This window comes from Rattus norvegicus, chromosome 8 (genome assembly GCF_036323735.1).
Source record: "Rattus norvegicus strain BN/NHsdMcwi chromosome 8, GRCr8, whole genome shotgun sequence".
Taxonomy (NCBI): domain Eukaryota; kingdom Metazoa; phylum Chordata; class Mammalia; order Rodentia; family Muridae; genus Rattus; species Rattus norvegicus.
Window position 1 is genome coordinate 82701603 of NC_086026.1, and position 16517 is coordinate 82718119.

Sequence of the window (16517 nt, forward strand, 5' to 3'; positions counted from 1 at the left end):
AAGACTTTTTGTAAGAGCATTGGACACAGTAATTGAGGAAAACCTATTTCTGACTAGCTGGTTGCTGTTTGGCATTTCCTCAGAAGTGGAGCCTGCCTGCCAGTTTCAGACTGGACGTTTAGGCAAAGTGAGAAGGAAAGAGAGAAGAGAAGGGACCACAGGTAAAGCCTGTGGAGGTAGACTACCAGGAAAGGTTGGCCCAACACTGCTCCCACCTTAGGGGTAATGAAATGGTTGTCAGAGAGACACAGAGCCGGAAGTGAGACCTACTGACTTGTAGAAGGAGAAGACACATGCCTGACACTGTTGGTTTTGGCTCAGTGAACTCAGAGTTGTCCAAGGATTTCCTGGCTGAGATCAAGATCTCCTGTACAGCTAGCTCAGTCTTCCATAACACATTCTGTTCCCTGGTGAATTTTGGGGTGTGGTAAACACTTGTTTGAGAGAACTTCGTGCTGATGCATCTTTGTAGGAAACTGAGGGTGTCATGGCGGCTTTACAACTCAAGAGTTGTTAAGTTTCAAACCAGAGACAAGCAGCCTATTTAACATATCAAGGGGGACCCGGCCTTCAGGTTCTCCCAGAGTCCCTTAGTCCCTGCCTATTACAAGGTATGGCTGGCATACCTCACCCTCTACCCTGAACTCTCCAGCCCAGGAGCTGGGCTGCCCTTCTCTCAGAAGCTCTTCCTGTACAATCCTGACACCTTGGTTACCCACTCCTCTTTAGCTCCTCCTTCTGCACCTTTGGCCACCCAGCTGTTGTACTTGGTCGCTCTCTCCCTCCAACTCCCCCTCTCCCCACATCGTTCAGGGTCATGACCACTCTTGGGCTCTGTCAGATATATCTGCTGCTGGCTATGCTCTCCCACACATCCATAACAAACGTCCTCCTCCACCACACTTGGAGGAGTGATGTCCTTTCCTTTCCCTTTTATTTATTTATACTTCATTCATTAGTGACCAGCTGTCTGTTTTTGTGCCCTAGGTTTCGTAGCCTGACCACGGCATTCTTCAGGGACGCTATGGGTTTCCTGCTTCTGTTCGACCTGACAAACGAGCAAAGTTTCCTCAATGTCCGAAACTGGATAAGTACGTGTGCTTTCCCCAGCCCTGCCCTGCTCCTGGGACTTGTTCTGCACTGCCATGTTGTGGCATGTCCATGTGATGTGTGTTCTGCTAGAAACAGCTCAGTGCCAAGGCTGCTAAGAATAAACCCTTCAGCTTAGGGCCTCAGATCACTGACATCCTTTGCTCCCTGGAGCTACCTTCTCTCTGCTGGGGATCCTTTCTCATCCTCTCAGGAGGGGATGAGAAGAGCCCATGGGTGAGCCAGCCCAGTGCTGGAGCCTGAACAGAGAGCTGAGTCCTTTGGCCCACATGATTAGGAAGTCATCTAGCTGACTTCCTGTCTCACTACCACCCGGCCAGGTTAATTTTTTTTAAAACCTGTAGAGAAAGAGCTTCCATGAAGTTTTCCATGATAATCTTAGCCAGACTATCTCCCTCTTGCTGAAGACTGTTGTTTTATTTTATTGTTTGAACACATATCTGAGCCTCACTGCGCCTCATCTTGGGGTACAGTTGTTTAGGTGTCTAGGTACATTCTTCTTTAGAAAAAAATTTCAGATAACTGATCGATTAATCACCAATTACTTTGTAATTTTCATGCCCAAGTTTAGAGATGAGAATAACGATACCATTCAGGTATGGTACACACCTTTACTCCCAGCACTTGGGAGGCTGAGGCAGGTGGATGGTTCTCTGAGTTTGAGGCCAGCCTGGTCTATAGAGGGAGCTCCAGGACACCCAGGGAAATACAGAAATGTTGTCTGGACATCTCTCCCTCTCCAGAGAGAGAGAGAGACAGAGACAGAGACAGAGACAGAGACAGAGACACACACACACACAGAGACAGACAGACAGAGACACCAGAGACACACAGAGAGAGAGTCTTAGTTAGGGTTTTATTGCTGTGAACAGACACCATGACCAATGTAAGTTTTATAAAGGACAACATTTAATTGGGGCTGGCTTACAGGTTCAGAGGTTCAGTCCATTATCATCAAGGCAGGAACATGGCAGCATTGCAGCATCCAGGCAGGTATGGTGCAGTAGGAGCTGAGTTCTACATCTTCACCTGAAGGAAGCCAGGAACAGTCTGAGCATCCTCAAGCAGCAAGGAGGAAGGTCTTCAAGCCCACCCCAGTGACACACTTCCTGCAACAAGGCCACACCTTCTAATAGTGCCACTCCGTGGGCCAAGCATATGTAAACCATTAGAGAGAGAGAGAGAGAGAGAGAGAGAGAGAGAGAGACAGAGAGACAGAGAGAGACAGAGAGAAAAAGAGAGACAGAGAGACAGAGAGAGAGAGACAGAGAGAGAGAGACAGAGAGAGAGAGACAGAGAGAGAGAGAGACAGAGAGAGACAGAGACAGAGACACAGAGAGAGAACAAACAATAACATCTCTTAAACTCACCAACATAGACACTATGAACTGTTACTAATTCTTACAGAGTCTTAAACGTTCTTTGGCTTATTAACTGATTGCTCATATGCATCTGAGTCTCCTGGGGGAGCGGTTCCTGGTCAGTAGCTGTTGGATAAAACCTAGAATTTGCACTTCTGATAAGTTCTCAGGGGTAGCTGAGGCTGCTAGCCCATACCCCTTACCCAGAGAGTCACCGAATCAGTGAATCTTCACCTTGACTCTGGGAAGTAAGTACTATCGTGTTCATTTGTAGATCAGGATGCTAAGGTGGTCACATAACTTGCCCCTCAGGACGAGGGCGGGGATGGATGAGGAGAGCACACAGCCAGCAACCATCAAGTTTCCAACACTAGGAGATGTTTGTAAGCATGACAGTGGACTTTGGAGGTGCTCGGAGGGCACAGAAGGGACCCGTAGAGAAGAGGATGGAGCAGATCTTGAAGGAACTTGTGACTGGGCATTAAAGAGTGTAGGATCTGCACATTAAAAACGTAGGTTAGAGGAGGTCTGGCTTGTACAGGAAATGGGCACAGTTAGATCTTGCCTGGGCAGGTCTTGTGACCCAAGTTGTCTCCTAAAAGCAAAGAACAATATCCTGAAATTCAGGCCTGTGTTATTTAAGGCTTGGGGAGACTTCCTCCTCCTTCACCTTCTCTTGATAAGATATGTATGACCTGCCTTTGTGAGGAGGAACTGAAGTGTCAACACTCCTGGCTGATAGGGACAAAGCACACACGAAGTCATGTGCTCTGAGACCACTGATTGCAAAACTTCAGACAGTTTCTGCCATGTGAGGGAAAAGAAGTTGGGTTTTATGTCCCTTCTCTAGAATTTGGGACTATTTAGTACCCTGGAGCTCTTTTTGGTTCCTTTTAGAAGAGGTTTCTTTTTTATGTTTTTAAAATCTTGTGTCTGTGTGGGTATGTGCATGTGAGCACAGGGGCCCTGTGAGGCCAGGGTAGCTGCTGGGGGCGAGTCACTTAGGTGAATGGTGGGAACAGAAAACGGGTCCTCTGGAGGAGTATGTGCTCTTGCCCACTGAGCCATCTCGCTAGTCACTTTTGCTTTTTAGTTCAGACTAGCTAGAGGGTTATAGGTGAATGTTTCCAAAGGTTACAGAATATAAATTGTGGTGCCCTGTTTCCCCTGGTCTTGGTGACACTCATTTACTCTTTATTCTATGTCTTGTTTCATCATCAAACCACAGTTTGTGTTTGTTTGTATAAGACAAGGTCTTACTCTGAAGTCCAGGCTATCTCTGAACTCAGAGCTTCTCGAGTACTGAGATATAGGCATGCACCACCACACCCCTGCTGCTTCTTCTTCTTCTTCTTCTTCTTCTTCTTCTTCTTCTTCTTCTTCTTCTTCTTCTTCTTCTTCTTCTTCTTCTTCTTCTTCTTCTTCTTCTTCTTCTTCTTCTCCTCCTCCTCCTCCTCCTCCTCCTCCTCCTCCTCCTCCTCCTCCTTTTCCTCCTTCTTCCTCCTCCTCCTTCTCTTTCTCCTCCTCCTCCTCATTCTTCTTCCTCCTCCTCCTCCTTCCTCTTCCTCTTTTTTAACTTTTTGTTGATTCTTTGTGAGTTTCACCTCATATACCCCAATCCCACTCATCTCCCCTTCCCTTCACATATCTGTCCTCTGCCCTTGCAACCTCCCCAACATAAGAAATTAAAAAAGCAAAACAAAGCATAGAAAACATCTCATCAGAGCTGGAGGGACGGCTCAGTGGTTAAGAGCACTGACTGCTCTTCCAGAGGTCCTGAGTTCAATTCCCAGCAACCACATGGTGACTCACAACCATCTGTAATGGGATCTGATGCCCTCTTCTGATATGCAAATGTTCATTGCAATGAGTCATTGGTCTGGCTGGAGGCCTCTGGCTTCTGCTAAACTATCAATACTGGATCCCCAGTGGGACTCCTCTCAGATATCCTGATGTTGTCCTCCGTCAGGGAGATCCTGCAGCTTTGGATCAGCAGAACCAGCCCTTTCATGAGCTCAAGCAGTTCATGAAAGGTAGATTTTGGGGTGGGCTAACTCAAAGCCCTGGATCTGGGCCTGGCACACCCAGCTTCTTAATTGTTTCAAATAGACTGATCCTGCCTTAGGATGATAAAAAAAAATAGGAAAAGCCTAGGAAAATGAAAGAACCAGAGTCAGCACAGGATACACCAAGACTAGTTCTCAGAACAAAGGAGGTTGATTAGTCCCAGAGGGATGAAAAGGAACAAGGGAGAGGGGAGAAATGGGGTAAGGGAGAAGGGCAGGGGATATTTGCTTCAGAGGACAAAGCACTGCCTCTGGATAAAGTAGAGGCAGATGTGGCCATAGGCAAATGGCAGTTTCTAAAAGGGAAGCGGGGGAACCCTGTGTTAGGATGAGTTGGTGTCTTCTGATTGTACATGTTAATTAGGTGAGTCAAAAGGAGCTTTTGAATCCTGGACTTCAATACTTTGATAGCTGGACCTCTGTGTGTCAGCCTCAGGAGGAGGAAGTAGCCAAACAGGGGACTAGACCTTGGTGGCCAGCTTTAGGAATGTAATCTATGGTTCTGCAAGGCAGAGGGAAAGTATCCTATCAGCTCTCTACCTCTGTATACTCACTTGAGGTTTGCAGAAGCACCTCTGCATGGATTTTCTGTTGGTCACGTGCTTATGTTATGACTTATGGTCTTTCCCATGCCTTAGGCCAGCTACAGATGCACGCGTACTGCGAAAACCCAGATATAGTGCTCTGCGGAAATAAGAGTGACCTAGAAGACCAGAGGGCTGTGAAAGAGGAGGAAGCCAGGGAACTCGCAGAGAAGTATGGGTGAGTATCCTATGGTGGGGTCCAGAGGAAAGGGAAACATTAGCAAGCAAGCATCTGAAAAGAGATTGGCTGGAGAGAAGGACCAGTGGTTAAGAGCACTGGCTGCTCTTCCAGAGGTCCTGAGTTCAATTCCCAGCAACCACATGGTGGCTCACAACCATCTGTAATGGGATCTGATGCCCTCTTCTGGTGTGTCTGAAAACAGCTATAGTGTACTCATATAAATAAAAATTAAAAAAAAAAAAGAGAGAGAAAGCGCTCAGCCTTCTGAGAGGTGTCAGACCCCTCAGATTTCACAGGAGCATCACAGCAGGAGTTATAGAACAAACATGGGGGATAGTGGTGTCCTCTGCTGACTCTGTCCTCTCTTGAAGCTCCTTGGAATTTGTAGGAATACATCCTTGAATGCAGATGAACTGACTGTAGGGCCTTCTGTCCAATATACAAACAGAAGACTGGTTTGGTTTTGTTTTTCCAGACAAGGCTTCACCATATAGCCCTGGCTGTCCTGGAACTTGCTCTGTAGACCAGGCTGGCCTTGAACTCACAGATCTTTCTTCCTCCACCTCTCCTGGGTTAGAATTAAAAGGTGTGTGTTGCCACCACCTGGCTAACAAAAAACTCATAGAATAAGGAAATCCTCTGTGTTTGGCAAGGAAATTTCAAAACCACTTTACCGTTGCAGAGTTCCGGCTATTGAGGTGACCTTTTTGGGTATCACAGAGCAGGCACTGACTTTGCCAGGAGGAAGTGAAGCTGCCCCCTTGCTTTAAGCTGGGTTTGAGGGGAGGGCCAGAAAATGCTGTCTTTTTCTTCAAGCTTTAGAAGTGGGTCCATGGAGGGACCACAGGGCTTGCACGTGAAAGGGGTAGGTGACAGTGATGGTCGCTTCACTTTACTTCCATCTCGAGCTCTTAGAAATACGTGGGAGCTTTGTACAGTGGCTAGAGTATGGGCCTGGACTCTGTGGCTTGGTCATGTGGAGTGTTAGCAGTTAAGTTTCAGTTAGACGCTTGTATATGAAGACATCCTGGCCTGGGGACATTACGGCACAGTTGGCAGAGTGCTTAACATGCAAGCTTGAGGACTGAGTTTGATGCCCATCCTCCCGCCCCCAACTCTAGAACCCCTGTTTAAAGCTTAGCAGTGGCACACGCCTTTAATCCCAGTACTCAGGAGGCTGAGGCAGGTTGATCGTTTTGAGTCTGAGGCCAGCCTGGTCTACATAGCAAGACCCTATCTTACAAAACAAAACAAAAACAAGTTGAGTGTGTTAGCTCTCATTTAATCTCAGAGCAAGGAGGCAGAAGCAGGTCACTAGTTGGTAAATTCCGGGCCAGTGAGAAACCTATCAAAATAAAACCAAGGTGGATTGTTGCCACTCACGGTTAACCTCTGCCTCCACTAACACATGCACAGGTGTATATATGAACACGCAAGCCTGTGCGAGGGCACTCATCTATTGCAGAGATCTGACTTTATGCCACGGTAGTTACGTAGTCTCCAAAGATCTCTCTGTGTGTCCGATGCTAAATCTTGGGGTTCACAGGATGGGCTGTCAGGAAAGGAAGCTGACTGCAAACTGTGGAGTTGGGTATTGGTAATGAGGGGCAAGTAGGATTTACATCCGTGTCCTGACACTGCCCACGGCCGTTGCCTCTGACCTTAGTGGTGTGGGCATCCTGCATGAGCCAGGACCTTATCTTAGGGTTAATCACACACCTGGCTTAGCAGTCTTGAGTGCTAAGAGAGGCGAGGGCGGTGGGACAGGTGCAAGTCTGGTTGCTAGGCTGTGCCAAGATGAGTCAGCATGTCAGAGCAGACGTGTGAGAAATCTTTAAAGGGTAATGCCTCACTTCCCCCGCGCCTTTCCTGTGGCCCACCGAGAGCAGAAAATGAGAAATGCTCAGCCAGGGTACAGGGGCACCCGGTGCCTTTAACAGCTTCCCATATGAATTTCCAATGCAGCAGTCATGACTGACCCACTTGGGAGATTCTGAGCTAGTGGCCGGCAGACCTAGACCCCAAGCAGTTCTGGTATGGCCCATCCCGTTTGAGAGGCTCTCAAAGTGTGGAAAGGAAACAGAGGGGCCAAACACTACAAGTCAGGCTGAAGTGCTGAAAGGGATGTTGTTTTGCAAGGAGAAAGGAGGAAGTCAGCCATGAGGCAATAGGGGCCATAGTTATTGCCCTGCTTTTGGGAAGTGAATGTAAAAGCAGGTCAGTGAGAGAAGTCTTTCCACAAGGATGTCTCAAGCACCTGGAGAGTGAGTGGAAGGAACAACCTGGCCACTCTGGGCCTTCATCCGATCTTTCTTTATTACTGCATGTTGGGTCTCGGGATTCTGTAGTCTGCCCAGCACCAGAGAGTCTGGTGTTGCTTCCTGTTGTATCAAGGTCTGAGCCCTGCAGGGACCGTCTTCCCTGTGTCCAGCACACCCTTGTCATGGAAGAGGTCACAAAGATGGGCTGAGTTGAGTGCTAATGAGAAGAGGTTTTATTGATGAGGATAAAGGAAATGCCAGGAGAAGAGAGGACAGGAATGGAAGCCGTCCATGCTCCTTTAGTCACAGAAGCTAACCGGAGCTGGTAATAAGTCCCTTTGCCTTCTTTTATTCTGAATGGAGAAAGCCAAGAAAACTGTGAATGGGGTTAAAGGACAACTGAATGTACTTGTGTGCTGTGCACATAATCGGCCACAGATCTGAGAGGAGGACTCGGCCCCCCCGCTGGTTGCCGATGAGGGAAGGTACTTGAAGTTTCTGCACTGAAAGCCCAGTTGAAAATCTTTATTCACTATGTCGGTGATAGATACGTCAGCACAGATGCCGTTTTGGGTTTCAGAGGCCTGAACTTGGCAGTGCTCTGTGCTAACTCTGAACTAGGGAACATGGTCGGAATTTGATCTCTGAGCGTTTGATCCCTTGTAAACTTGACATCCTCGCTTGTGTTGGGGAAGGAATTAATGGGGGCTGGAGTAATGGCTCCATGTATAGGAGCAAGGGATCGGGGTTCAATTCCCAGCACCTATTCGGCAGCTTACAACTGTCCCTAACTCCAGATCCAGGGGCTCCAATATGCCCTCTTCTGACAAAAGGCACACACATGGGACAACTATATACATGCAGGCAAAACTCTCACACACATAAAAATAATAAACTTTAAAAAGTAAGAAATTAACGTGATATTGTGCATACTTCTTGAAACAGTATGAGTAAGCTATAACCAAACGCACAAGATTGATTCCTGGAAGCCTCTGTAACTCAGTAGAGAATCCAGATTTCCTTTGCCACAGTCCTCCAGGTTCAAGTGGTCATCACACAGCCCTTTCCTGGGAGCACTCAACATCCAGCAAGACTCGCTTGAGTTCTGGATCCACGTGTAAGCCAAACATCTAGACACATTGATAAAACTCTCATTGTCTTTCTAACAACTTCTGCAGTGCTGGGGGCTGACCTCAAGGCCTTGCACATGCCAGGCAAGTGCTAGTGAACATATGAATATATGTGTGTGCATATATATATTATAATATATATAGTGAGTGCATATATTTATAGTATATATTTTATATATATGATACATCATATATATACCATTCCTGCACTGGATTAAAAAGTATTTAATTAGGTGTAGTTGTCTATGTGTGCACCACAGATATCAGAGGCATCATGTCTCTCTGGAGCTGGAGTTACAGACAGTTGTGAGTGCCCGATATGGGTGCTGGAAACAGAACATGGATCCTGTGCAAGGACAGTAGGCACCCTTAACCTCTCAGTCATCTCTTAATCTCTGGCAACTCGGTGTTCAGTTTCCAGTTTTGTCAATAAGTAAATAATAGAGGTCATCCGTGGAGGGTCATGCCCTGTGGGTACCTGGTGGACAGGTGTAAAGCAGACAGTCCCTTGCATTGATTTGAAACCAACTGTTTTAAAACATTTTGTTTACTTGATGGTTTTTTTTTATTTTTATAAGATTTATTTATTTTATTTGTATTGAGTACAATGTAGCTGTCTTCAGACCCACCAGAAGAGGGCATCATATCTCATTATAGATGGCTGTGAGCCACCCTGTGGTTGCTGGGATTGAACATTTCCTCTGGAAGAGCAGTCAGTGCTCTTAATTGCTGAGCCATCACTCCAGCCCAACACTGTACACAGTTATTAAGCAATGGTTAATGCTTTTTGTTTTTAAATTGTGATGAATCTATCTGTCCCGGAACTCCCTTTGTAGACTAGGCTTCACAAACTCACAGAGATCTGTCTGCCCCTGCCTCCTGAATGATGGCAATAAAAAGGTGTGTGCCATCACCTCCCAGCCTATTAAAGACACATCAAGGGCTGGAGAGATGGCTCAGTGGTTAAGAGCACTGACTGCTCTCCCAGAGGTCCTGAGTTCAATTCCCAGAAACCCCGTGGTAGCTCACAACCATCTGTAATGAGATCTGATGCCCTCTTCCTGGTGTGTCTGAAGACAGCTACAACGTACTTATATATAATAAAGAAATCTTTAAAAAAAACCACATCCCTGGGTTCGGTCCCCAGCTCCGAAAAAAAAGAAAAAATAAAAAAAAACCACATCAAGGGGGTTGGGGATTTAGCTCAGTGGTAGAGCACTTGCCTAGCAAGCGCAAGGCCCTGAGTTTGGTCCCCAGCTCCGAAAAAAAGAAAAACGAAAAAGAAAAAAAAACACATCAAAATATTCTTTTGTCTCCAGGAACTTCCAAGTAACTGTTAAGTGGCCGTTTGTGGGTGGATATAAATATCAACCAACCATTTTTCATACCGCTATGAAGAGCAAGAGCTCTTCCTGGCAGTGCTGTTTTATCGCCATCTTGTGGACAGAAAGGGCAGTGTCAGTTTTCTATGGAGAAAATACTGATCCTTTTGAATTTAAGTCTAGAAACCTAAACTTGTTTTCAGATACGTTTTTGGAAAAGAAAACACAAGCACAAGGCATGCCTTTAATCCCAGCACTCGGGAGGCAGAAGCAGGAGGATCTCTTGAGTTCTTGAGGCCAGCCAGGTCTACAGAGTGAGTTCCAGGACAGCTAGGGCCATACAGAGAAACCCTGTCTTGAAACAAAACACAGAAGAAGCTGCTACTCAATGTGCAGAAATGGTGCCTCTGGCGTGCTGGGATTGCAGGTGTGCACCACCATATCCACAAGGAATACTGCTACTGAGAAAAGTCTCTCTCAAGTCTGACAGTGTTAAGTGTTGTACCTGTGTTGATGTCAGCCACCATGACCTCATACCTACTGCTCCTCCTTTTCACAGATAAGGAGAAGGCTTCAGGGGCTGGGGATTTAGCTCAGCGGTAGAGTGCTAGCCTAGGAAGCGCAAGGCCCTGGGTTCGGTCCCCAGCTCCGAAAAAAAGAACCAAAAAAAAAAAAAAAAAAAAAAAAGGAGAAGGCTTCAGAGCTATGTTGGGAGCACCGTACTCGCTCTACAACCTAGAATACTTGTGCTTTCTGACTGTCTGGGAATTCACTAATGTGGCCAATCCAGAATCTTAGTCTGTCATTGCTTTTGGTTTTGAAGCAAGGTCTTGCTAAATAGTTATGTAGTCCAGTCCAGACTGGCACTTTCGATACCCCAACCCCAGCTTCCCAAGTGCATGTAACAGAAACAAAAACCAAAAGTATAACATAGTAAGCTGGGGGCTGGAGAGATGGCTCAGCGGTTAAGAGCACTGACTGCTCTTCTAGAGGTCCTGAGTTTTAATTCCCAGGAACCACATGGTGGCTCACAACCATCTGTAATGGGACCTGATGCCCTCTTCTGGTTCAGCAACAGTGTACTCACATACATAAAATAAATAAATCTTTAAAAATAACATAGTAAGATGGGAGTGGTGGTACACATCTGCAGTCTGAATACTGGATAGTCTGAAGCAGGAGGACTATGAGTTTGAGGCTAGCCTGGACTACATGGAAAATCCAAGATCCATTTGAGTTACCTAGTTAAATTGTGTCTCAAAACACAAAAGGTTGTGGGTGTTGCTCACTGGGGATCCAAGAGGGCATTTCCTACTTGAACAGGGTCTATAGGATGTATGAGAACATATATGGGAATGGAGAACACAAGTGTGCCATTTATTAGCACAATGACCCCTTTGGGTGTGTGTGTGTAAGCATATTTAAATGCAGTACCATTTTTGTGGGGGGGAGTTCCTGGTATAATACAATCTCCAGTGCACAGGGAAGCATAACTGTATCAAATTCAAAGTATATGTTACTTCTTCCAGGAAGATAGGTTTAGAGATAGGCTACATGTACTAGCTTAAGGACCTAGGGGAAGATCTGGATGTCTCCATCAAATGGATAGTGAAGAAGTCCTAGGGTCTATAAAGTACCTGTATTCTATTGACTGGGAAACAAAACTAAAAATAAAGGTCTTTGAAGGAGTGGGGTAGGGGTTGGATGAGTTCTGGCTCTGCAGAGAGCAAAGGTCATCAGGCCCTTAACAGCATCCACTTTTGACTGTCTGGGTGGAAAACAGGTGGTACATCTTTTCCTTTGAAAAGAAGCTCCTGGGTTCTTAACGTTCCTGGTTTCCTAGTGATCTATAGATGCAAGAACCTTTGTGTTCCCTGAGTGAAAAGAAAAGGAAAGAACATGACTGCTCCCAGGCATGGTGGAGGAAAAAGTTCATTATAGATATGTGAGAGGGCAGAGGTTGGGGCATCTGGGAGAGTCCAGAGTGGTCATGACCCTGAACTATGTGGGGGGAGGGGAGGGAGAGAGGCTCAAAGTGAGTCTTAAACTGCTGGGAGACACCCCCCACCAAGTGAGACACAAGAATAGAGTTCGATGCAAACGCAAGAGGTTTATTTCCCCAGCGTGTCGGGGTAAACCCTCAATCAGCCCCTTGTGGCGAGTGACTAGAAGGCGACCTTGAATGGTTATAACAAGCAGTTTTTATACTTTTTAGGGGTACAGACTACATCAGCAAGGTTACAGTTTAAACTTATTGACTAAGCATATTGACCTTTGAATCTATTGGCCAGCAAGCATATGACACGCATTCAAACTCTATCTGGGACCAGAGGTTCAGGTGACTATGTCAGTACATTCTGTGGTTTTTCAAGAATGTCCCTGCTCCTCCTGAGAACCGTGGGTGGAGAATGGAACTTGGCCTAGCCTTGACCCGAGGTGAGAAGCTGGTACTTGGCCTAATTTGATCTGAGGTGGTGGTTGTAAGGCTAGCAAAAGCCCCTAGGGTCCTCCACAGGACCCCCATAACCTTCCTACTTTCTACCAGGCCAAGCTTCTTAATATCTCTTACACTTCAGTAAGAACTAGTGTCCTTCAAGAGGAACCAAGTATAGCAGGCAGGAGGCCGAAGGTACCAGGAGACAGAGAGGTGGGAAACCAAAAATGTCTGGATTATCTAAGGAAGAGCTGCTGGGGGAAGGGCAGACCGGACCTTGGGCTCAGGGTAGAGGGTGGTGTATGCCAGCCACACAGGAAGGGACTGAGAGATGCTAGAAGGATCTAGAGGCCAGGTATGCTTGTGTGTGTGTGTGGGGGGGGTTGTTGAAACTTAACACTCCCAACACCAGAGAAGTTAGGGCATGTAATTAAAGCCCTCTCCCCCCAGCACCCCCCCCCGTTCTCCCCTCCTCTTGCACCTTTCTTTCTTTCTTTTTTCTTTTCTTTTCTTTTTTTTTTTTTTTTTTTGAGACAGGGTCTAATATAGCCCAGGCTTTCCTCAAATTTGTTGTGTTGTGCGGCTGCCTTTAAACTTACAATCCTGCCTCTACCTCCCACACTAGGATTGTGGGTGTGCAACACTATACCTGGCCCTGTATTTCCTTAAGGAAACACTGGCTCTCTGTGGTAGCTATTGGTGGTTGCCTAGTGCAAACGCCAGCCCATGCAGACTGATTGCCAATTGCGATGATGTCATTCCTTTAAGCCTAATTAGGCATTTGCTTTAGGTACTGGCCAATGATATCATTTTGAAAAATGAAATATGAAGGAACGGTTTTGAGAGGCACACACTGGAATAGGAGTCATTTTTTCTTTGTAATTTGATACATTGAATTATAACTGAAACACTGTCTGTCGCCTCTCTGGGCACTACTGAAGTCACACTGCTGGTCATGTATATTTATCCTCAGATTCTCTAGATTGTGAATGGCCCAAAAATTATGAAGGGCAAAGGTCACTGTCTCTCTCCACACTGTTACCCCAGTGGTTTCTCTCTTCCAGAATCCCCTATTTTGAAACCAGCGCTGCCAATGGGACAAACATAAGCCAAGCAATTGAGATGCTCCTGGACCTGATCATGAAGCGGATGGAGCGGTGTGTGGACAAATCCTGGATTCCAGAGGGGGTGGTGCGGTCCAATGGCCATACTTCTACAGATCAACTCAGTGAGGAGAAGGAGAAGGGGTTATGCGGCTGTTGAGACACCGAGTGAGCATGGTGGCGGCAGTGGCGGCAGCAGCGCCTGGCCCCTGCCTGCCAAATCCTCTGTAGAGACCAAGCCAGCATCACGTGCCAAGTGCTGCTCCTTATCCCCAGTAGAACTGACTCAACATCCAATTGTAACTCATTGCAACTTCATATGATTTAGTCCATGAATTGGGGGAACTATTTCACAGAGCCAAAAGTGTCTTAGAGAAAAAAAAAGCCCATGGCCGCGGGTCATTCAGGGATCCAAGATTTCAGCCATGGAAGATTGCGTGTCATGTAGAATGCTGATGGTCCCGTCGCCTGCCTTAACAGTCAACTGCCTCAACACAGCCCTAGAGTCTCACTGAAGACGTTAAGATGTTTGGGCAATGAAAAGCTAGCATGGTCTAGAGAATCCAGAGTTCAGAATCCATACCGTAGAATATCACTCTCACGTGAATGCTAATAAGTGTGTACCATGGATCAATGTCTTTCAGCATTACCTTAAACTTAGCCTTCCCTTTGACATGAACGTAAACAGATGGCGGCCATATCTATAGGCTCTGAGTAGACCGGATTGACTCACCGTGAGTTTGGGGGTGGGTGAAGTAGGGATCAAGTTTAGTCAGATTGTCTGGCTTTTAGCCGCGGGGTCATGGAGACCCTCGAGTTTATCCGTGGTTCAGCCCACATCTGAACATTGAAGATGCATCTGCTGTGTGTGCATTTGTACGTATGTCTGGTCTGGCACTTCAGGCTGTGCTTTCACTTGTCTGTAGACTGCGAATTTGACTTTTCCATCAAGCTTTGGTGGTGTTGGGGTTTCCCAGTTTGTTTTCTCCCCCATTTGTGTAACTGAAGGAAGCTCTTGTTAATTATACAGCTTGTTTATTTGCTATCTGGAGGGAGATCAATGTCTGTCTTTAAGCAGTCACATTTATATGCTAGTTTAGGAGAGGTGTTTTTTAGCCTGTAACTTTCACTGAGAATTTGGGCACTTATGTTTTTTGACAGTATAAAGGAAACCACGTGCTTTGCATGGTAGTTTTCGAGTGGCTTTTTTTGTTGTTGTTGTTTTTGTTTTGTTTTTTTGGGGGGACAGGGTCTTATTATGTAGTTTCTGGCCAGCCTGAAAGTCCCTTTGTAGACCAGGCTGGCCTCAAACTCACAGAGATCCACCTGTTTCAGCCCCCTAAGTGTTGGGATAAAAGGTGTGGTCATCACACCTGGCTCTCAGAAGATTTTTAAAAATGGAACATCGATCATTTATTGCCATTGTCCTTTGACCCCCTCCCCAGACAAAATAGCCATGGCTACTAAGCTTTTTCTGTCCCTGAAATAAGGGACTCTTTGAAACACCAAAGTTGTCACCGAGGCCTATGCATCTGAATCCTAAAGACCGGAAACTTGGGGCCCATCACAGTCGTGCCTTCCAATGTTGCTCTAAGACTTCAGTGGACTGTACTGCACGTCAGGGCACGTTTCTTAATTAATGTCTCCTTTGTAAATACAAACGTATTACTATGCCAGGTGTTGGTGGCGCACTCCTTCAATCTCCCGCAGTTGGGAGGCAGAGGCAGGCAGCGAGTTTGAAGCCAGGCTGGTCAATAGAGTTTCAGGACAGACAGTGACACAGTGAAATTCTGTTTCAAGAATCAAAGCCAATGTTTGCACAGTGCAGGTTTCTAGAAGGAGATCCATTGTCGGATTCGCCTTCTGTTGGCCCCGCACCAGGCACGGATGTTAAGATATGTGATAGTTGCCCAGCGAGAGAGCGGCCTTGAATTGTTGAAATCAAACAAAACTGTATTCTCTTTGAAAATGATTTAAATTTGATATAAAATAACTGTACTTATTGTCACTGTATTTTTCTATTTACAAATCTGTATGAAAGCAAACGCTCTTCAGTGAACTTTGTGCCAATTAAACCATAATAATAAATAATAAAAGAGGTCCAGTATATAAAGTTTCAGTGAATATTTCAAACTAGGAATTGTAATGCCAAAGGAACCAGGATTCAGGAACACAGAGTCCATGAGATGCTCGTTGAGGAGCCTGATCAAACTAACCAAGGAAGATAGCTGGAATAGGGTTTTATTTATTTATTTTTGGTCTATTTTATTTTGTGTGTGTCGTTGTAAAATTATTTAAAAAAAAAAAGGTTTCCTTTTACCCCCCACTAGAATCTGGCACCACAATGCCCCAAGATGTCTGCTGGATATCTTGCCAGAAGCACACATTCCAACTCCGTGGTGGCCCAGACTAGCCATCCCATACTCCCTTACACTTAAGTCTGCACATGAAAGAACACATAACACAATAAACTTTGATCTAATTGATAAGATATAATTGCCCACCTAAACATACAAAGCCCAGCACCGTCCATCCCTTAAGAACATTTATAACAACCAGTAAAGGTACAGTGTGGAATCTTAGTTGTCTGGTGACTCTTCTGCAGCCTCTCCTCCCTTCCGTTTCTGTCTCCTCCTCTTCCTTCAAACTTTTCTCCCGCCCATCCTTCTTGTCCAATGACAGGCCTCCTTCTATCCTGTACCTGCCTCACCTGTATGATGACATCATCCCACACATGTGTATGAATGTTTGCCTGAATGTGTGTCTGTGTCCCTTGTGTGTGCATATCCTTGAGACCAGAAAAGGACCTTGGATTCTTTGGGACTAGAATCACAGACAGTTGTCGGCTGCCATGTAGTTGCTGGGAGTTGGACATGGGTCTTCTGGAAGAGCAGCCAGTGCTTTTAGCTGAGCCATCTCTCCTGCACCCAATTCAAAAGGTTTTATCCAATATTTATCGAGCACC

The 16517-nt window shown here is 46.0% G+C and overlaps 1 protein-coding gene across 5 annotated transcripts in view; it reads left to right on the forward strand.

Annotated features, from left to right (window-relative positions):
• The window catches only part of Rab27a (RAB27A, member RAS oncogene family), a 53895-nt gene extending 38230 nt beyond the window's left edge, over positions 1-15665 (forward strand). For 4 of the 5 annotated variants that reach the window (XM_063266033.1, XM_039082004.2, XM_063266034.1 and 1 more), the window contains exons 4-6: positions 988-1091; positions 5176-5299; positions 13514-15665. In XM_063266033.1, the coding sequence (XP_063122103.1) occupies positions 988-1091; positions 5176-5299; positions 13514-13712 (427 nt within the window). In that variant the 3' untranslated portion in view covers positions 13713-15665. 5 annotated transcript variants of the gene reach the window in all.
• Positions 15666-16517: the final 852 nt, after the last annotated feature.